The following is a 23346-nucleotide window of genomic DNA, read 5'->3' on the forward strand; positions in this document are numbered from 1 at the left end:
CTCTCTCTATGCCCCGAGTGATTTTATAAACCTCTGTAAAATCACCTCTCAATGCCCTACACTCTTAAGAAATAAAGTCCTATCCAGTCCAACCTCTGCGTAAAACGGCAGCATAGTGGTTAGCGTAATCACTTTACAGCACCAGTTATCACTAACAGGGCTCAATTCCTATTGCTGTCTGTTCTTCCCGTGACCACGAGACTTTCCTCTGGGTGCTCTGGTCCCTCGTGCATTGCAAGGATGTACAGTTAGGGTTAGTGAGTTGTCGGAGTGCTTTGTTGTCAACAGAAGCATAGTGACACTCACAGACTACTCAGCACAAAACTTGCAGATTTGACACAAACAATTCACTGTATGTTCAGTGTACATGTGGCAAATGAAGCTAATCTTTATCCTTCTCTCTCTAATCCAGGCATCATCCTGGCAAATCTCCTCCGTACCCTCTCTAAAGTCTTCACATCCTTCCTACAAAAAGGCAACAAAAACTGAACGATATTCTCGGTGTGCTCTAACCGGAGCTTTACAGAGCTGCAACATTACCTGATGTTTCTTAAACTCAATCCCCTGACACATGAAGGGCAACATGCTATACATCATCTTAGCCACACTATCAACTTGCACAGTAACTTCAATTTAATGGAGAAAGCAGTAAAGTGAGGAGCAGTGAGATCCCACCTGTATCAAGGAGTCGAAAGATCTCTTCTGGTGGTGCTCGGGGATAATCTCCGTCAGTAACTGGTACTCACTCTGGGCCAGCTTTACAAACGCGCTGATACAGTGAATGTAAGAGTCAATTTCACTGTCCATTATGTCGTCCTTCCCTGAGATAAACCGGAAAATATAAAGAATCCAGGGAAAACAAAAAGCAGAGACATTCCCAACACAAGTTTAGCATTCACACGGTCTTCTCATTGCTATCATCCGGGGGAGCTACAGGAGCCTGAAAATATACACTCAACATTTTAGGAACAGCTTCTTCCCCTCTGCCGGAGGACTTCTGAATGGTCCATGTACACTACCTCACTATCCTGCTCTTTTTGCACAACTTATTTTTTATATTTCTTATTGCAACATTCTTTCATGTGTTACACCACATCACTGCTGCAAAACAAACTTCACAACACGTCAGTGATTCTGACTCATCCCGCCCGAGCTTTCAGTGACACATCACATTATCCCCACTGGCTGGTGGATGCCAACAGACAACACCTACCGATACTCGGGAGGGGGACTGTGATGGTGTTGGGAATGGGTAGCCAGGAGGCTACCCCTGACTCTGGGCAGGTAACGTCGGTGACATTCGTGGGCTGTTCCCAGAATATCCTTCAGGTACTCTGATTCTTAATGCAAACAACACATTTCACTGCATGTTCTAAAGCTTTTGTGATAAATAAATAAATCTGAATCAGAGGGCAGGGGAGGGAAGGAGAGAGTACAGAACAAGGGCAGGAAACATTCTGAAGGCTTAATCACTGTGTCTGATCCAGGCTGTTAAAACACAGAGAATCCATTGACTTTAACTGAGCAACTTTTTGCCCATGCAAAAAGATGAAATGATCTCCAAGTTCATATTAATTTTAGAAATGCCATTTAACACAATATAGGCTCATATATATTGCGAGGGTGCCCAAGACTTTTGCACAGTGCTGCAGTAATTTCATGCATTGTACTGTACTGCTACCACAGGGAAATACAAATTTTATGACTTAAGTGGATGATGGTAAACCCGATTCTGATATGGGTCTCCTCTGTGGACTGAGAGTGAGAAGGGGGCAGGGAGCGGGCAGGGAGCAGGAAGCACCAGAGAGACATTCTGTAATCATCAATAAATCAATTGACCTTGCCTGGAGTCTCAGGGCTGGGTGAGTCTGCACATGTGCCACCACAGCCCCAGCACTCCTTTTCTGCTACTTGTTCCACACCCCTCCCATGGCACTCTACGCTTGCCATCCCCAAATCCTTTGCTTCCGCCAGATTTACCAACTTGCTCTCTGCTCCTCATTGACAAGTACAGTACTGTGGAATAGTCTTGGGCACCCTAGCTATAGCAGGAATTCAGCAGGTCAGACAGCATCTACAGAGGGGAATAAACAGTTGATGTCTCAGGCGGAGACCCTTCATGATGAAATGTCGACTGTTTATTCCCCTCCATGGATGCCAAGCATGCCGCATGTGCGTTTCCAAGAGCGATCACGGTCCATGAATAAAAAACAGTAAGAAACGCAGGGGTCAAACAGCATCTGTGGAAGAAAAGGAATCAATGGAGACCCTACATCAAAACAGTACTTCTTGCTGGAGACCTTTCACTAGGAAAGAGCAAAAACAAGATTTAAGCTAAAGAGGGTGAAGAAAGCAAATTGGAATGCCCACACTAGGCAGGAGACCAGGAGACCAAGGCAGACTGAAAGAACAAGTTGTAGTGAAAGCAGATTAATTGTGGTTGAGTTATTTGAATAAAAAGATGCAGATTAAAAAAAAAGAGGTGAGAGTAATAGAACGCCAGTGGATATACCTCATTAGGAATTTGAGGAGACTTGGTACGTAACCAAAGACTAACAAATTTCTACAGCGATACTGTGGAGAACATTCGGACTGGTTGCATCATCATCTGGTATGGAGATGCCACCATGGACACTAGCCTCGCCAGCATCAGGGACATCCGAAAATAAAGGGGACTCAAAAAGGCAGCATCCATCATGAAGGACTCACCAATCAGGACATCCCCTCTTCTCATTATTACCATCAGGGAGGAGGTACAGGAGCCTGAAGACATACACTCAACATTTTAGGAACAGCTTCTTCTGCTCCACCATCAGACTTCTGAACGACCTATGAACCCAAGCACACTACCTCACCATTTTGCTCTCTTTTTGCACTTTATTTATGCATCTGCTGATTGTAATGTTTATGTATTGCAGTGTCCTGCCACTGTAAAACAACAGACTTTATGAATGTCAGTGATAATAAAGCCAATTCTGACCCAGCTTCTACACACATGTGCCCGAGGCATCTGCTTGCACGTTTCTGTCACAGTACATAATTCAGGATGTGTGAAACTAGCTCACTCACTCCCTACGCAGTTCACCTCATCTCATCAACAAAATTACATCACCCCAGATTTCCTCACGTAACCAGTCACTGGTGAAGGAGATGATATCCAACAGATCTACTTTTTGGTGACGCCTCTCTGACTTCTGAATTCACTTGTGCGGCCTGCGCGCTACAAACACTTTACCAAGAGAGGGGGAAGTGGTAATTGTCCATTAACATCATGATGAGGTGGTACAACCACAAGGCACAGCTTCTCACTCATTACTCCCCTTTCACATCAGATTTAGACGGAGATTGGGGAGTAGGCGCTTTCCAAATTACAAATATAATTGTAATGAAATTAACAATCTTGTGTATCCAACAGCAAAACACGCTGAACTGTTTTCATTTTCTGTGTACTGGTTGTTAGGGTTTGGTTAATACTGTTACGCCTGCAGCCCCCTCCTTTTTGAGAACCGCAGGATCGCTATTGATTTGGGTCAGGAGACCCAGGAAATGAGAGACATTCGGAATGTCTTGACCCCCCCCCCCCCCCAGGCGATATAAAGCTACGGGAAACGGCCATTGTCTCTCGGAGACGGACTTGTGTATTACAATACTGTGCTACGTGGAAGCCCTCAGCCCTCAGACAAAGTGGGCTGGTTGAGGGAGGGATTGCATCACCCCAACCTGATTGACATCTGAGACCCTGTGAGTCAGGATAAAAGAGGGTCTGTGGGAACAGCCCCTCAGACGCACCAGAAGAAACGCTAGCGATCCCGTAATAGCGGAAGCCGGTGGGGAGGCCACGTGCATTCAGTTCCATTTGCCCCGGAACCGGTGGCTTTTACCACGGAAAAACGGCTTTTAGCTAACAACAGGGAAACCAACTCCCAATGACTCTCAAAGGATTGACATCATAAAAGGACTGGGCAAGTTTTAACCCATCTTTCTCTCAAACCAAAACGCTGCAGCTTGAACGAACTAAAAGTGACTTTTATATTTCCATCGGACAATACATTAACCCCTAGACAACGATAGAGCTATTTCTTATTGATTATTATTATACCTGTTCTTTTAGATTTAGTATTGACGACGTATACTATCTGTATGTTTGCATTGATATTATTTTGTGTATTTTTATCAATAAATACTGTTAAAAATAGTACCATCAGACTTCAACAGACCTCTCTATCTTTGCTGGTAAGTGACCCAGTTACAGGGTTCGTAACAATACTCATAGAAAATAGAACACTAGAGCACAGTACAGGCCTTTCAGCCCATGATGTTGTGCTAAACCTTTAACCTACTCAAAGTTCAATCTAACCCTTCCCTCCTATGTAGCCCTCTATTTTTCTATCATCCATGTGCCCATTCAAGAGATTCCTAATGTATCTGCCTCTACCACCACCCCTGGCCATGCACCCACTGTCACGATCATCATCGTGTGCCGTATCGTATGACGTGGGCGATCGTGGTCTTCCATCAGTCTTTAATCTGAGAAGTTCTCACAAACTCTTCAAAATTTTTACCTGTCCATCACTTGATGGACAGTGAGTAAGTGGACCAGTGAAGGAGTGGAGATTTGAGGCTTTGACTCGAGAGGCTTCGACGAGAAGAGGCTGAGGACGAGCTTCACTCCAAGTGAGGTAAGGCTGGGTAAGTTCCTTTCAAAAGAGAAAGTTTCAAAAGTTGAGGCAAGTATTGGGTAGGTCATGGCAGCTGAGATCGGCCCCGTGGTTTGTTCATCCTGCAGCATGTGGGAAATCAGGGATACTTCCAGTGTCCCTGACGACTATGTGTGCAGGAGGTGTGTCCAACTGCAGCTTCTGGCAGACTGCATTGAGCGTCTGGAGCTGCGATTGGATTCATACTGGAGCATCCGCGATGCTGAGAAAGTCGTCAATAGCACATTCAGTGAGTTGGCCACACCGCAGGTAAAGGCTACACAGGCAGAAAGGGAAGGGGTGGCCACTAGACAGCATAGCGGTAGGCAGGTAGTGCAGGAGTCCCCTAAGATCATCTCCCTCCTAAACAGATATACTGTTTTGGATACTGTTCGGGGGAGATGTCTCATCAGGGGAAGGCAGCAGCAGCTGAGTTCATGGCACCATGGGTGGCTCTGCGGCACAGGAGGGAAGGAAAAGGAGTGGGAGAGCTATAGTGATAGGGGATTCGATTGTAAGGGGAATAGATAGGCATTTCTGCGGCCGCGAACGAGACTCCAGGATGGTATGTTGCCTCCCTGGTGCAAGGGTCAAGGATGTCTCTGAGCGGCTGCAGGACATTCTGGAATGGGAGGGTGAACAGCCAGTGGTCGTGGTGCACATAGGTACCAGCGATATAGGTAAAAAATGGGATGAGGTCCTACAAGGTGAACTTAGGGAGTTAGGAGATAAACTAAAAAGTAGGACCACAAAGGTAATAATCTCTGGATTACTACCAGTGCCACTTGCTAGTCAGAGTAGAAATAGGAGGATATTTCAGATGAATACGTGGCTTGAAAAATGGTGCAAGGGGGAGGGATTAAAATTTCTGGGGCATTGGAACCAGTTCTGGGGGAGGTGGGACCAGTACAAACAGGACGGTCTGCACCTGGGCTGGACTGGAACCAATGTTCTAGGGGGAGCGTTTGCTATTGCTGTTCAGGAGGCTTTAAACTAATGTGGCAGGGGGATGGGAACAAGTGCAGAGAGACAGAGGGGTGTAAAATGAGGGTAGAAGCAAAAAGTAGTAAGGTGAAAAGTAAAAGTGGCAGGCAGGCAAATCCAGGGCAAAAAGCAAAAACAGCCACTTTTCAACATAATTGTATAAGGGCTAAGAGTGTTGTAAAAACAAGCCTGAAGGCTTTGTGTGTCAATGCGAGGAGCATTTGTAACAAGGCGGATGAATTGCATGTGCAGATAGTTATTAATGAATATGATGTAGTTGGGATCACAGAGACATGGCTCCAGGGTGACCAAGGATGGGAGCTCAACATCCAGGGATATTCAATATTCAGGAGGGATAGACAGGAAAGAAAAGGAGGTGGGGTAGCATTGCTGGTTAGAGAGGAGATTAACGCAATAGAAAGGAAGGACATTAGCCTGGAGGATGTGGAATCGATATGGGTAGAGCTGCATAACACTAAAGGGCAGAAAACGCTGGTGGGAGTTGTGTACAGGCCACCTAACAGTAGTAGTGAGGTTGGGGATGGCATTAAACAGGAAATTAGAAATGGGTGCAATAAAAGAACAGTAGTTATAATGGGTGACTTCAATCTACATATAGATTGGGTGAACCAAATTGGTAAGGGTGCTGAGGAAGAGGATTTCTTGAAATGTATGCGGGATGGTTTTCTGAACCAACATGTCGAGGAACCAACCAGAGGGCAGGCCATTCTAGATTGGGTATTGAGCATTGAGGAAGGGTCAGTTAGCAATCTTGTCATGCTAACTTGGGTAAGAGTGACCTTAATATGGTGGAATTCTTCATTAAGATGGAGAGTGACATAGTTAATTCAGAAACAAAGATTCTGAACTTAAAGAAGGGTAACTTTGAAGGTATAAGATGTGAATTAGCTAAGATAGACTGGCAAATGATACTTAAAGGGTTGACAGTGGATATGCAATGGCAAGCATTTAAAGATCACATGGATGAACTACAACAATTGTTCATCCCAGTTTGGCAAAAGAATAAACCAGGGAAGGTAGTGCACCCGTGGCTGACAAGGGAAATTAGGGATAGTATCAAGTCCAAAGAAGAAACATATAAATTTGCAAAAAAAAAAGCGGCACACCTGAGGACTGGGAGAAATTCAGAGACCAGCAGAGGAGGACAAAGGGCTTAATTAGGAAACGGAAAAAAGATTATGAGAGAAAGCTGGCAGGGAACATAAAAACTGACTATAAAAGCTTTTATAGATACATGAAAAGAAAAAGATTGGTCAAGACAAATGTAGGTCCTTTACAGTCAGAAACAGGTGAATTGATCATAGGGAACAAAGACATGGCAGACCAATTGAATAACTACTTTGGTTCTGTCTTCACTAAGGAGGACATAAATAATCTTCAAGAAATAGTAAGGGACCGAGGGTCTAGTGAGATGGAGGAACTGAGGGAAATACATGTTAGTAGGGAAGTGGTGTTAGGTAAATTGAAGGGATTAAAGGCAGATAAATCCCCAGGGCCAGATGGTCTGCATCCCAGAGTGCTTAAGGAAGTAGCCCAAGAAATAGTGGATGCACTAGTGATAATTTTTTAAAACTCCTTAGATTCTGGATTAGTTCCTGAGGATTGGAGGGTGGCTAATGTAACCCCACTTTTTAAAAAAGGAGGGAGAGAGAATCTGGGGAATTATAGACCGGTTAGTCTGACATCAGTGGTGGGGAAAATGCTAGAGTCGGTTAACAAAGATGTGATAACAGCACATTTGGAAAGAGGTGAAATCATCGGACAAAGTCGGCATGGATTTGTGAAAGGAAAATCATGTCTGACGAATCTTATAGAATTTTTTGAAGATGTAACTAGTAGAGTGGATAGAGGAGAGCCAGTGGATGTGGTATATTTAGATTTTCAAAAGGCTTTTGACAGGGTCCCACACAGGAGATTAGTGTGCAAACTTAAAGCACATGGTATTGGGGGTACGGTATTGATGTGGATAGAGAATTGGTTGGCAGACGGGAAGCAAAGAGTGGGAGTAAATGGGACCTATTCAGAATGGCAAGCAGTGACTAGTGAGGTACCACAAGGCTCAGTGCTGGGACGCCAGTTGTTTATGATATATATTAATGATTTAGACGAAGGAATTAAATGCAGCATCTCCAAGTTTGCAGGTGACACAAAGCTGGGCGGTGGTGTTAGCTGTGAGGAGGATGCTAAGAGGATGAAGGGTGACTTGGATAGGTTAGGTGAGTGGGCAAATTCATGGCAGATGCAATTTAATGTGGATAAATGTGAGGTTACCTATTTTGGTTGCAAGAACAGGGAAACAGATTATTATCTGAATGGTGGTCGATCAGGAAAAGGGGAGATGCAACAAGACCTGGGTGTCATTGTACACCAGTCATTGAAGGTGGGCATGCAGGTACAGCAGGCGGTGAAAAAGGCAAATGATATGTTGATATTCATAGCAAAAGGATTTGAGTACAGGAGCAGGGAGGTTCTACTGCAGTTGTACAAGGCCTTGGTGAGACCGCACCTAGAGTATTGTGTGCAGTTTTGGTCCCCTAATCTGAGGAAAGACATTCTTGCCATAGAGGGAGTACAGAAAAGGTTCACCAGATTGATTCCTGGGATGGCAGGACTTTCATATGAAGAAAGACTGGATCGACTAGGCTTATACTCACTGGAATTTAGAAGATTGAGGGGGGGGACCTTATTGAAACGTATAAAATTCTAAAGGGATTGGACAGGATAGATGCAGGAAGATTGTTTCCGATGTTGGGGAAGTCCAGAACGAGGGGTCACAGTTTAAGGATAAAGGGGAAGCCTTTTAGGACCGAGATGAGGAAAAACTTCTTCACACAGAGAGTGGTGAATCTGTGGAATTCTCTGCCACAGGAAACAGTTGAGGCCGGTTCATTGGCTATATTTAAGAGGAAATTAGATATGGCACTTGTGGCTAAAGGGATCAGGGGGTATGGAGAGAAAGCAGGTACAGGGTTCTGAATTGGATGATCAGCCATGATCATACTGAATGACGGTGCAGGCTCAAAGGGCCGAAGGGCCTACTCCTGCACCTATTTTCTATGTTTCTATGTTTGATGTAACTCATGAATGTCATGTGCCAATGACAGTGATTTTTTCTTCCATCAATTTTTCCCATCACTGTAAGATTTTTGAGCTTTTCTTTCCTCAGTATGTCCCAGAAATTCCAGCTGCCGTTTCTGATTGATGATATCAGATCTCTTCCTATTCCAGCTTTTCACAATACTTCCTCATCTGTCCTTCCACGACATCTTCATCATTCTCAAAACCTACTGATCTGCAGTTTCAAGTCTTCCCTCACTTAGCTTTGACATTGTCCAATACGTGTTTCCATTTGTCAGTGTGGAATGAACAAGACCGAGTTTCTTATCCACAGAAATTAAATTATTCTTTAGTATCTTGTTCAAAAATGCTCGAACATGCTGTTAGCAATTCCAATCTTCCTAATTTCAACGTCAGCCCTACCATCACATGTTGTTGTGCTCCCCAAGTAATTGAACTTCACTAACTCATGATAGCTGAAAGAGTAACACAAGAGCAAATATGAAACATGGTCACATTTTACATGAAAGAGTATGAAATGCAGCAGCAAATACTTGCATAGCTATTCCCCACTCAAAAAGAGATAATGACCAGAGAAATGCTTTTTTTAATTGGGTCTTTAACATGGGCCTTTGCCTTAACATTACACTTCCAAAACTCCCTTAGTACTACAGCACTGTGTCAGCACACACCTGGAGCAGGACAAGCCCGATTTCCAGACTAGTACAAGGATGCCATGGAGCTGCAGCTGATGAAGTGGCAGAATACCAGAACACCCATGTTACAACTGTGCAAGTGATGGTGCTCCCCACGCTCAATGAACACTAGCAGCATGAAGTGCAGCTGCCAGTCTCCTGCCCTGCAACGAGAAGCTGGTTCCCACACAGCATTATAGAAATCAGTACACTGCAGACTGTACCTGGAAAGTTGTCGTACAACATGAATAGTGCTTTGCCACCATTACTTTCTGTTAAATGACATTGAACAGGATCTAGCTTTCGTTAAATCCAAGTGATCATCTTACTTGTAAACTTCAATGCAAGGAAACAGTTTAAAGCTAACACCATACATCAGATTTCTGAACAGACCGTGAACCCAAGGTCACTACCACTCTTTTTGAATGACTTACTTTTATGTATTACACTGCACAAAACAAATTTCATGACACATGTTAGTGATAAAAAACCTGCTTCTGACCTGCATCTCAACTCCTGTGACAAGCCAAAAACAAAAGACAGGAGACAATGTTGTTAAAGAACCGCTGTACAGTTTGGGAACTATTACCTAGCACCTATATAGTAGACACTATTCATCCGTTTTCAGATGGAAGTGGTGCCCAACACGCATCGTAAAGGTTCAGCAATGATGAGCCAATGAACAACAGAATAGCAGCCTCACCATCCTTCCCTGGAAGAAATGGACCCTGTGAGCCGCTGCAGACTCTACTACCCCTTCAATCACCACTCAGTGAGAGCTGGAGGAGAGGGAACAGGAAATGGAGGCGATGATCAGCCAGGAAATGATATGGAGATGAAAAGAGGTCAAAGGCTTGTCATGAGAGAAAAGAGGATGCCAGGTAAATTATTCAGCAATTCAAAACTTGAACGTTATTTTCATGCTAAATCTAAAACATTGTTAAACAAAAAAAGTCGAAGGAGCTTTGCTTTTTTTGTTCTGAAAGTAATAGGCAACTTACCCATGGGAGTGCCATGCTTCTCATTCAGCGGCTCTGAGAGGTGTTTAACTCGCAACTCGTGATCATGACCTGCTCAGACGTTAATTAGCAGAAATAGAAGGAGTTGATCCAGAGCTGCTGAAAGGACGGACTATGGGCACATATGGAAATTCTCGAAGAAAACCCTCCCATCAGTCGTCAGGCTTTAGGAAGGAGTGCAATCCAACAAGATACTGATTAATCTTTTAATTCAAATTTTATGTAGCATTTTATTTTGGACTTTCTTTTTAAGGAAAATTCAGAATGTAATTTGTACAAGGCTTGGTCCGAGATCCCAAATTCAGATCAGGCAGGCAGCTGAAAGATATCCAAATCTTTTTGCAACCCTTTTATAACTTACATCTTCCTCATTACCCCAAGTTACCAAGGTGATGTGGATCAGGGAGCAACAGTAAGTGGACCAAGAGACACAACTTATCAGCCACTTTAACAAATTCCCATTATGAATGATCATTGGAAATTCACCACATAAACTCATCTCACTGAGAACAGCTGCCTACCATGGATACAAGGCGTCCATTTGAAGAGATGCAAGATTTGTTAATATATCAAACCCCTACAAATGCAAACTTACAAAGTTGCTAGAAGTGTACTAGATATTTTAGTCTAACATATTCAAAAGATAATTGGCAGGTCAGCTTCTTAGAACTATGCTCCTAAACTGTGAAATTCAATACCTCAAACTATAAAGGATGCAAGCTCAGTCGACAATTTTAAACACCAGCTCAAAAACCACTTACGTAACCTTGCTTTTAACTAACATCTTTCTCTTTTATTTGCATGTTTTTTTTATTTTATTTTTCATATTTACACTTTTATCCCAAAGTAAAGCACTTTGAGCTACATCATCTGTATGAAAAGTGTTCTATAAATAAAGTAGTTATTATTATTACAAAAATAAATGCATTCAGAAATAATTAGCTGTACAATCCTCTGTGCCATGTGTTACAAATCCTCCCGTGGATCTAGAATTCTGTTACTAGTTACATACAATTTACCAGTTCTGCCCTGGAACCTACTCTATCATTCTAGAACACACTCTCATCACTGCCACTGACATATCTGGCCCAGGCTTTGAATCCCATCTGCTAACTGTGGTCAAGAATCCTTTCCATTTGATATATTCTTTCTCATTCACAACAAGCTTGTTAACTAATCATCTCATACCCTCTCCTCTTTAGAACATGAAACAGTACAGAACAGTACAGGTTCTTCAACCCATGATGTGACACTGGCATTCTAACTTACTCGAACACTAATCTAACCCTCCGTCTCTCATAGCCCTCCATTTTTCTTTCATCTATGTGCCTATCGAAGAGTTTCTTAGATGTCCCAATGTATCTGCCTCTACAACCACTCATGGCAGGACGTTCCACGCACGTACCACTCCCCATGAAAAAAAAGCTGCCTCACTCATCACTAATACTTCCCAGAAAATTATGTCCCTTCATATTAGCCATTTCCACCCTGGGGGAAAAAATCTCTATCTGTCCACTTTATGCCTTTTATCATTTTGTACACCTCGATCAAGTCACCTCTCATCCTCCTTCACTCCAAAGAGAAAAGCCCTAACTCACTCAACCTGACCTCATCAGACATGTTCTCCAATCCAGGTAGCATCCTGGTAGATCTCCTCTGCTGCTTCCACCTCCTTCCTTTCTCAGTCCACACCAACTCTACAAGCAACCACTGGGCTTAGACCAAGCCAGGAACTGTCCGAAATTATTCTCAGTAGATGCTTGCAAGATTGAAACTCCGATCCAAAGTTCCAGAGGCAGAGATTGGATACAGTGTGTGGAAAGTGCTCAAGTTAGAATCGCTAGGAAGCAGCAGTTTTGTTAATGAAGAGCAAGGCAGAAAGAAGCATGTCCAGGGTCAAGGAAATGATTACCTTCACTGGGAGTGAGATTAGAAACACCCTTTTTGCCATCCAGCCCATGCTGAGAATATTGTTTCAGAAGGTTCTGAGCCTTACGAATTGTGCCTGTTACCACGGTGATGCAGAAAAGACAAGACCTTGGCAAATCAGTGAGAAAGACCAGATCCCTGCCACCAACACCACACTACGACCAGAGCAATTGCTAGTAAACTCTGACACCAAGACAGATGTTAAAGCAAAACAAAAAAAGCTACTTAAAACAGACATTACGAAAACTTAAGAACAGAGTAAATCATTAAAAAATTAGATCAGTGTTTAACAATCTTAAAATGTAACATTCCATTTAAAATAGATTTCTACCAATACAATTCATAAACCTTTGACTACAACTAAATAGTATTTCTAATCACTTGTTGGCTGCATGTTCGGAACCCGCCAATTCCTCCTCACGCAGACTTTTTGTCCAATTACAAGAAAACTTTGGAGAAACATCAAAAACATTGCATACATCTTCCAGATCTTCAACATCCAGCAGCATGACTTACAAACTTGTCTTTACAAATGCCAGAAGTTCCCTTTAACGTCACAAAAAAATGTTCTATATTCTAAAACTGTACACTCAAATTTAATACAGCACTAATTTAAATTATTAGTCGGAGAATTAAGACAAGGTACTAACAGAATCCAATCAGCATCTGCAGATGAAGACTGACTTTGGATGGAGAGCTGATCTGTCTAAATAGCTCTAGTCAGTGCCACATCTGTCCAGTTTGGAGAGTTAAAAATTTAACTTTCACACTGCCGCCACCAGCCTGACTGTTTGCATTATTCATTACACTCAGCAGGATGGAGTAGGTCGTCTATTCCTGTTATCTTTCATGTCCTACCAGTCTGTTGTCATCTCTGCGGTGGTGTACTGGAAAATGGTATTAACATAGGTGATGCCAACAGGCCCAATAAACAGATTAGGAAGGCTGGCTCTGTTATAGGAGACAAACTGGACACACTGAAGGCTGTGATAGAACAATGGACCCTATGGTCCATTGGCAAGTCTGGACAATGTTTCTCACCCTCTGCATGCCACCTTGGCTGAATAGAGGAGCACTTCTAGTATTAGACTAAGATAACTGCGTTGCTCCAAAGAGCGCGATACGAGGTCATTCTTACCCTCGGCTATTAGGCTCTATAATGAGTCAACCTATAGCGGAAGAAATGATGACCTCTCTTGTTAGACTGTTTAAGATAACATAGTTTCTATTTATTTGTTTTACTTCTCTTCTAATATAGTATATCTGTGCACTTGTAATGCTACTCTGATACCGTAATTTCTCTAGGGATCAATAAAGTATCTAGTGCGGGCACTTCCACCACCTTCGACACCACCACCAGATATTAACAATCCTTCAGATGACAGGAAATTCCAAATCTGTAAAACTCCACTGACAAGTGGCGATAAATCAAGTTAAAATATGAAAGTCCCCACAGTGATTGACCAGGGTTAAAATGATGCGTGAGGTGTATGTCACTCAGATCCCAGGGCCATCTGGCCACTTGTATGCCTCTCCCTTGGACTTGGATGAGGATCTAACATACAAAAATGAGACAAAGCAATTTTTTTTAAACCATCTCTAAAGCAACCTATTAATATCACAAACTGCCCACTGCAATCTCGCCCACCTATCTGTGGTAAAACGTGGCCAAAATAATCCCAAACTGCAAAAATTTTTAATTTCTCCAAAGTTTTCAGACATCTTTAGTTTTATTGACACCAAATCACCCAAGATTAGTCAGCACAAACACTAGAGATTATGCAGCAAAACTTTGCATTAGGCAAAAGCTTCCAGTGAGACAAACAGAAATACTTTTCTCCTGCAGTAGAGTTTAACATGTGCCACAGGCAAAGACTGGCAAGGCTTAAAGGGCACATACAAGCGTGGTTTACCTGGGATGAAGACTGCAATTCATCAACATGAAGAAAATTGAGAAAAAATAAAGTTAGTAGTGATCAAAAAGAATATTTTTTAATATCCTCCAAAGCATGCCCTCCCAAAAAAATCCTCAGTAATTAATGTTTTTGACCTTTGGAAAGAATTGCTTAAAAGCGTCCCAAAGCTGACTTGGCTGAAGTGAAAGGAAGGTGACGGGTAATGGAAACAGAAAACCAGGAATAATTAAAACAACAGCAAGGTACAAACCTGGTCTCTTGATGGCCTTTTTACTAGGGGTATCCTTCCTTTTGTTCTGCATGGCAGGAGAGTACAGGATACCAGAGGATGAGCTGTTCTTGCGGAAATGTTCCTTCAGGCCTTTGATCGAACGATCCAGCTGGTTGGAACGGATTTGGTAATATACATTCATAAAATCTGCAAGGAAGAGGGTACAAGTCAGCAAACTGAAATCCACAGGTCATTATTTGTTTCCTTTTCCTGAAGGAAAAGCTGAGAATTGCAGTTAGGATCTCCTGCATCAATTTATATTGAAACAGGAAAACCTGTTTCTGAAAAATAAAATTCATATGCAACTGACGATTACCTTCCTCGTTAGAATTACAAATGCACAACAAATTATTTAAAACTGAACTTTAGATTTCTACTATATTAGATCACTGTCTGATTCTCATAAAGTGAGGCACCCAACACTGCCTCAGATGGCATCTAATTAACACCAGACTCTTCTCTCATTTCCACAGCAGACTGCGGCATCCTCCCAAGGGTTTACAAAAATTAGAACATAGAACAATACAAGGGAGATTGCGTGTGCATCCCTTCCTGAAGTGTTCATGTACAGCACAATACAGACCCTTTGGCATGCCAACCCTTTAACCCCCAAAATCAATTTAACCTTTCCCTCCCACATATCCCTCCATTTTTCTGTCATCCATGTGGAAATCTAGGAATTTCTTAAATAAAATGCATTAGGGATATTTATTTACTGAGATACAGCACAAAATAGCCCTTCCAACACTTCGGGCTCTGCTGTCCAGCAATCCTCCAATTTAATCTAGCCTATTCACGAATAATTTACCAATTAAACTACCAACTGGTAGGTCTTTGGACTGTGCAAGGGAACTGCAGCACCAGAATATCTGCCTGTAACACCAACCCTGGCAGGCCATTCCATGCACCCACTGTTCTTACGCTTTCTGTATGAAAACCTAGCTCTGACTCCCCTCTATACTCTCCTCCAATTTAATTGCCTTAAAATTATGTCCTCTTGTTTCAGCCATTTCCACCATGGGAAAATGACTCTGATTGTCATTTTCCCATGAATGACTCTGATTGTACTCTGAGGGTACAGAATCTTTATGTTCCTGTTAGGTTGAAAGGAAAGGTTAAAGGTTTGAAAGCACCATGGTTTTCAAGGGATATTTTAGAGTCAACATTAGTAAAAAAAGATTTCGGGATAAAAATTGGTATCGCTTGAAAAATATATAAAAACTTAGGTAAAATAACCATCTTAATAGCATTAATCCTACCTATTAGGGATAAAGATAAAGGTGACCACTCAGTAAACAAACCTTTAATCTGATCAATTAAGGGTAAAAAATTAAATCTAAATAAATCTTTATGGTTTTTTGTGATTTTGATCCCTAAATAAGTAAAAGAGTCATTAACTAATTTAAAAGGTAAATTTCCATAAATTGGGACCCGTTTATTCAAAGGAAACAATTCACTTTTATTAAGATTTAACTTATACCCAGAAAACTCACTAAATTGAGCCAATAATGATAAAACTGCTGGAATGGATTTCTCCGGGTTAGAAATGAATAGTAATAAATCATCTGCATACAAAGATAACTTATGAATATCTGTCCCACGATTAACACCCAAAATATCCTGTGATTGTCTGAGGGCAATTGCCAAAGGTTCTAAGGCAATGTTAAATAGTAATGGACTAAGAGGATATCCTTGTCTAGTGCCCCGAAATAGGCGAAAAAAGGGAGATCTTTGATTATTGGTAAACACTGAGGCTACTGGAGTATGATAAATCAATTTAATCCATGATATAAATATCGGACTAAAATTAAACTTCTCCAACACATTAAATAAGTAAGGCCATTCAACTCTATCAAATGCTTTCTCTGCATCTAATGAAATCACGCATTCTGAAGTGTCATGTGAGGGAGTATAAACAATATTCAACAATCTCCTAATGTTAAAAAAAGAATATCGATTTTTAATAAAACCAGTTTGATCATCTGAAATAATTTTGGGTAATACCTTCTCCAATCTAGATGCCAGTAACTTGGAAAAAATCTTGGAGTCTACATTCAATAAAGATATAGGTCTATAGGAAGCACAGTTAGTAGGGTCTTTATCTTTCTTCAATATTAGAGAAATGGAAGCTCTATAAAAAGAATGTGGCAAATTCCCCAATCTAATGGCTTCTTCAAAAACCTTACCTAACCAAGGGGAAAGAGTAGCGGAAAAAAATTTTAAAAATTCAACTGTTTAACCATCTGGACCCGGTGCGTTCCCAGAATTCATTGAGGAAATAGCCCCTTTAATTTCTACATCCGTAATAGGAGTATCCAATATCAAAAGATCATCAGATGATAATCTTGGAAAATTTAATTTCCCAAGAAAATCAGACATGGTATTATGATCTTGAGGAAATTCAGATTGATACAGGGAGGTATAGAAGTCTTGAAATGCCTTATTTATCTCATCATGATTAACTGTCAGATTCCCATTCTGCTGACCAATCTTAGTGATTTGACGTTTAACCAAAGCATTCTTCAATTGACTAGCTAACAGTTTACCAGATTTATCACTATGTATATAAAAATCAGATTTAGTTTTCATTAATTGATTTTCAATCGAGGATGTAAGTAATAAATTATGTTCCATTTGAAGTTCAACCCTTTGTTTGTAAAGCTCCTTACTAGGAGGAATGGAATATTTCTTATCAATCTCTTTAATTTTATCAACCAATAAAAGAGTTTCCATCTTAGTACGTTTCCTCAAACCAACAGAATAAGAAATAATCTGTCCACGTATATACGCTTTAAAAGTGTCCCAAAGTGTTCCGCAGGAAATATCATCTGTAGAATTAGTTGAAAAGAAGAAGTCAATCTGCTCCTCCATAAATTTTATAAAGTCAGAGTCTTGCAACAAGGTAGAGTCAAATCGCCATTGTCTAGCATTAAAAGCTGTATCCGTAAATTTCATAGAAAATAATAATGGAGCATGATCAGAGATAGCTATAATATCATAGTTACAACCGATTACTAGTGGAATAAAACAAGAGTCTACAAAAAAATAATCAATTCTCGAGTAAGAGTGATAAACATGTGAGAAAAAAGAAAACTCTTTGTCATTAGGATGCCGGAATCTCCAAATATCAAAAACTCCATTGTCAGTCAAAAAAGAGTTAATACAAGTGGCCGACTTATTAGGTAAAGTCTGAAGAGATAAAGATTTATCCATCAGAGGGTTTAAACAACAATTAAAGTCACCACCCATTATTAACATATTCGTTTAGATTGGGTTAAGAGGTAAATAAAGACTTAAAAAAGTCAGGACAATCCACATTTGGAGCATGAACCATTTGAACCAAAGCAACCTTTTTATTACAAAGTAAACCCATTATTAACAGAAATCTGCCATTCGGATCCGAAAAAATATCATGTTGAACAAATGAAATAGAGGAGTCAATAAAAATTGAAACTCCTTTTACTTTAGCATTCGAATTTGCGTGATACTGTTGACCCCGCCAAAATCTAAAAAAACGAAATTTGTCCTCCTTCCTCACATGAGTTTCTTGTACAAAAATAATATGAGCATTAAGTCTTTGAAATACTTTGAAAATCTTCTTTCGTTTAATTGGATGATTTAAACCATTAGTATTCCAAGACACAAGATTAATGGTCTGAGCCATAATTCTAAAATCAACCCTTTGGTATAGAAAGGGTTAACCAACTTATAAACTCATGCACCCGGAAGAGGAACAAAAGTAATGAGAAGACCCGGAAGTGACGACAACACAGACATATTTGAAGTTCAAAAACAGCCCAAATAAAAAAACTAACACAAACTGGTACAAAAAAAATAGAATTAGAAAACAGACCATCCCCCCCACCCCCCAAGAAAAAGAGAAAAAGCCAAAATATGACTTAAAAAGGGAAAAAGTAAGACTAATCCTACCCCCATGTCAGCTGAAGAACACTCCACATATAAAGGATATATATAAAATCACCCCGACTTTAAAAATAAAATCGCTATAATAAAAACCATATTTCTAAGTATAGTTAGTTGTAAAAAGAATAAAAATATAATCACTAAAAAAAATTATAAATCGGGCTCTAGCCCAGACAAAACAAAAAATATTTAAGCTAAGATAAGCGATGCATTGTAGGAAAAAAGCAAAAAAAATAAAAATATAACGCCATCTTAAGCAAAACCAAAAATCTTTTTCAAAAAACCACCATCTTAATCAAAGAAAAATTCATCTTCAAAGAATTAAAAATATACCTTCGAAGGAACAAAGTTAATGGACAAGTATGTAGTTAAATGATTAAAGTGTATAAGGCAAAACAATTAATATGACGAAAACACACTTTAAATTATAGGATGAACCTACACCGATAACCAGATTTTAATTCTGGTTTAAGAGATCGAGAACCATCTTACACGATCAGAATCGTTCATTTATTAGAGACTGGTGTCTGTAGCAGTAGGGAAGTTCTCCTCCAGATATTTTCACGCTTCTGAAGTTGAAATGAAAACCTGTCGTGGAGCATTCGACGGAGATATTCAAAGCTTCGCAGGGTATAGAAGCGCAGGTTTCAGATTTTTCTCATAATATTCAGCCATCAACGGTTTAAAAAGAAGCCTTCTTTTTAAAAGGTCAGGACTAAAGTCTTCGACCAGGCGGAAGCAAAATTCTTTGAATTTAATCATTCCTGCCCGACGAGCTGCTCGTATAAGTTGTTCTTTGTCATGTACATAATGGAACCGGACAATTACCACCGAAGGTTTGTCTGTAGCACTCGGTGATTGACGCCGAATTCTATGTGCCAGATCCAATAAAGGGGGGTTATTCGGGAAAATCGTCGGAAATGCTTCTTTTAAAAGTTGAGCAAAATATTTCGAAGGGTCATCTTTTTCTATGCCTTCTGGAAGACCAAGTATACGTAAGTTCTGTCTTCTGGACCGATTCTCAAAATCGTCACTCTTGGCTTTAAGGGCTTCCATCAGCTTAATGGTCGAAATTAAATCCTGTTGCAGTTTTTCAATAGTCAAATCTCGCTTCCGAGCATCTTCTTGCAGAGACGCAATAAGAGCTTGTTGCTGTTTAATTACTGAATCCGTCTTAACCATGTACTCTTGAAAAGCCTTTATACCTTCTTTAAAAAATTGTTGTAGTTCAGCAAATTTTTTATCCAAAACCTCCATAAACAATTCAAAAGTTAATTGAGTTTGTTGTGGCGGAGCCCGCTTTTTTCCGTTACCGTTCGGATTGCGCCCGGGATCCCGTCCCTTAGACCTGAGAGACATTTCTGTTTGCATATCTTCAAAAGTTCACAACAAACTCTTGGCAGTAAATCCAAAAAAAATTAACAAAGAAACTTTCGGTATAGGTAAAAATAAGCTGAATAAGGGTGATCAAAGGTTAAAAAAAGTAAAGGTTATGGAGCGAATCCAAAACAGTAATCACTCCATGAGCGTCTCCAGCTGACTTCATATATATGGCAGAATAAAAATCCCAGGTTAGGTAAAACATATTTACAGAAGACAAAAAAGGAAGGCGGGTTAGCATTACCTAATTTCAGATTTTACTATTGGGCAGTTAATATTAGATATTTGTTATGTTGGTTGAAAGATGGGGGTGGATCTTTTGGCCCTTGTTGGGTGAGTTTAGAAACTAAATCAGTATCAGCTTATGCTCTGGGTTCTATTTTAGGGACTTCTCTCCCTTTTGCTCTTTCTAAATTGCCGAAACGAATTGACAACCCGATAGTTAAACATACTTTGCGTATATGGTTTCAATTTCAGAGATTTTTTGGGTTGACTCAATTCGTTTTAAATAGTCCTATTGTATCTAATTGTTTTTTTCACCCTTCCATTATAGATCAAGCTTATTCGGCTTGGAAAACTAAGGGATTACTAAGATTTTCTGATTTATTTTTAGACAATTGTTTCATGTCTTTTGAGCAATTATCCAACAAATATAACTTGCTTAGATTTCATTTTTTTAGATATTTACAGATTAGACATTTTTTAAGTTCTGTACTCTGTACGTTTCCAAATCTTTTGCCTTCAGATATTTTGGAGAGTTTATTTGAATTAGACCCTTTTCAAAAATAATATAATTATGAAGATACGTTCAGAGCCTCTTTATAAGACTAAAAAGGATTGGGAAAGAGAGCTTAGTCTTAATATTTCTAGTGAGAATTGGGATAGAATTCTTCAATTAGTTAATACATCATCGTTATATGCCAAACATTCATTAATACAATTTAAGGTCGTACATAGGGCCCATATGTCCAAGGATAAATTAGCTCATTTTTACTCTCATATTAGTCCTATTTGTGATAGATGTCAATCTGAAATTGTGTCTTTAACTCATATGTTTTGGTCTTGTTCATTTTTGGAGAAATATTGGAAAGATATTTTTGATATTATTTCTGCGGTTTTGAATATTGATTTACAACCTCATCCTATTACCGCAATTTTTGGTTTACCAATGTTAGACTCACTGCATTTATCTTCTTCTGCCCGTCGAATGATTGCATTTCTAACTCTGATGGCTAGAAGATCTATATTGTTGAATTGGAAAGAAATTAATCCTCCCACTGTATTTAATTGGTTCTCTCAAACTATGTTATGTTTAAATTTAGAAAAAATTAGAAGTGGTACTTTTGAGACTTCTATTAAATTTGAAAAGTTATGGAGACCATTTATTCAACATTTTCATATGATGTAATATGACCCTTTGCCAAGTACATTTGATTTCCCAGCTTTTAGCTTATGTATTTTGAGAGGACCGGAAGTGACGGCATTGATGAATACTTATTTTTGTGAGATATTATAAACAGCCCCCTTTATTTTTTCTCTTTTTTTTGCTTCTTTTTTCTTCTATATTAGTTATTAGATTAGATTAGCTAGTTTTGCATTATATATATATTTTTTGTTTTTTTTTCTTTCTTTTTTCTGTTTTCTTTATATCATATATTATGAAATACTTAGACTTACTATGTTCATACATATATTTTATGGCTTATGTCTTGGTAAACTCATTTATATTGTAACTATTATGTATGTTTTTTTATATGTAATGGAATTTATATGTTGGTAATTTCTTTATCAATATATCATTTGTATTCTGTCCATATTACTAATATTAATAAAAAGATTTAGAAAGAAAAGAAAAAGGGATATTAGAAATTTGGTTCGGAAAAAGAGGGATGTCTACAATAGATATAGGCAGCATGGAGTAAAGGAATTGCTCGAGGAATATAAAGAATGTAAAAGGAATCTTAAGAAAGAGATTAGAAAAGCTAAAAGAAGATACGAGGTTGGTTTGGCAAATAAGGTGAAAGTAAATCCGAAAGGTTTCTACAGTTATATTAAAAGCAAGAGGATAGTGAGGGATAAAATTGGTCCCTTAGAGAATCAGAGTGGTCAGCTATGTGTGGAGCCAAGGGAGATGGGAGAGATTTTGAACAATTTCTTCTCTTCGGTATTCACTAAGGAGAAGGATATTGAATTGAGTAAGGTGTGGGAAACAAGTAAGGAAGTTATGGAACCTATGACAATTAAAGAGGTGGAAGTACTGGCGCTTTTAAGAAATTTAAAAGTGGATAAATCTCCGGGTCCTGACGGGATATTCCCCAGGACCTTGAGGGAAGTTTGTGTAGAAATAGCAGGAGCTCTGACGGAGATCTTTAAGATGTCATTAGAAACGGGGATTGTGCCGGAGGATTGGCGTATTGCTCATGTGGTTCCATTGTTTAAAAAGGGTTCTAGAAGTAAGCCTAGCAATTATAGGCCTGTCAGTTTGACATTAGTGGTGGGTAAATTAATGGAAAGTATTCTTAGAGATAGTATTAATAATTATCTGGATAGACAGGATCTGATTAGGAGTAGCCAGCATGGATTTGTGCGTGGAAGGTCATGTTTGACAAACCTTATTGAATTTTTTGAGGAAGTTACGAGGAATGTTGACGAGGGTAAGGCAGTGGATGTAGTCTATATGGACTTCAGCAAAGTCTTTGACAAAGTTCCACATGGAAGGTTAGTTAAGAAGGTTCAGTCGTTAGATATTAATGCTGGAGTAATAAAATGGATTCAACAGTGGCTAGATGGGAAATGCCAGAGAATAGTGGTGGATAATTGTTTATCGAGGCCGGTGACTAGCGGGGTGCCTCAGGGATCTGTTTTGGGCCCAATGTTGTTTGTAATATACATAAATGATCTGGATGATGGGGTGGTAAATTGGATTAGTAAGTATGCCGATGATACTAAGGTAGGAGGTTTTGTGGATAATGAGGTGGGTTTTCAAAGCTTCCAGGGAGATTTATGCCGGTTAGAAGAATGGGCTGAACGTTGGCAGATGGAGTTTAATGCTGAGAAGAGAAGAGTGGCAGGAATAATCCAAATAGAACATACAGGGTAAATGGTAGGGCATTAAGGAATGCAGAGGAACAGAGAGATCTAGGAATAACAGTGCATAGTTCCCTGAAGATGGAGTCTCATGTAGATAGGGTGGTGAAGAAGGCTTTTGGAACGCTGGCCTTTATAAATCAAAACATTGAGTACAGAAGTTAGGATGTAATGTTAAAATTGTACAAGGCTTTGGTAAGGCCAAATTTGGAATATTGTGTGCAGTTCTGGTCACCGAATTATAGGAAAGATATCAATAAATTAGAGAGAGTGCAGAGATGATTTACTAGGATGTTACCTGGGTTTCAGCACTTAAGTTACAGAGAAAGGTTGAACAAGTTAGGTCTCTATTCATTGGAGCGTAGA

At 39.8% G+C, this 23346-nt stretch overlaps 1 protein-coding gene across 7 annotated transcripts in view; it reads right to left on the reverse strand.

Annotated features, from left to right (window-relative positions):
- The window catches only part of exoc7 (exocyst complex component 7), a 55824-nt gene that overhangs the window by 15556 nt on the left and 16922 nt on the right, over nt 1–23346 (reverse strand). Inside the window, exons 6-10 of one of the 7 annotated variants that reach the window (XM_059948211.1) lie at nt 14569–14736; nt 14316–14327; nt 12386–12478; nt 10456–10524; nt 676–821 (exon numbers count right to left, since the gene is read on the reverse strand). In XM_059948211.1, the coding sequence (XP_059804194.1) occupies nt 676–821; nt 10456–10524; nt 12386–12478; nt 14316–14327; nt 14569–14736 (488 nt within the window). The remainder of the gene's footprint in view (nt 1–675; nt 822–10455; nt 10525–12385; nt 12479–14315; nt 14328–14568; nt 14737–23346) is intronic. The other 6 variants (XM_059948210.1, XM_059948207.1, XM_059948205.1 and 3 more) reach the window with 6 other exon arrangements.

Source organism: Hypanus sabinus, chromosome 23, assembly GCF_030144855.1.
Source record: "Hypanus sabinus isolate sHypSab1 chromosome 23, sHypSab1.hap1, whole genome shotgun sequence".
NCBI classification, from domain to species: Eukaryota; Metazoa; Chordata; class Chondrichthyes; order Myliobatiformes; family Dasyatidae; genus Hypanus; species Hypanus sabinus.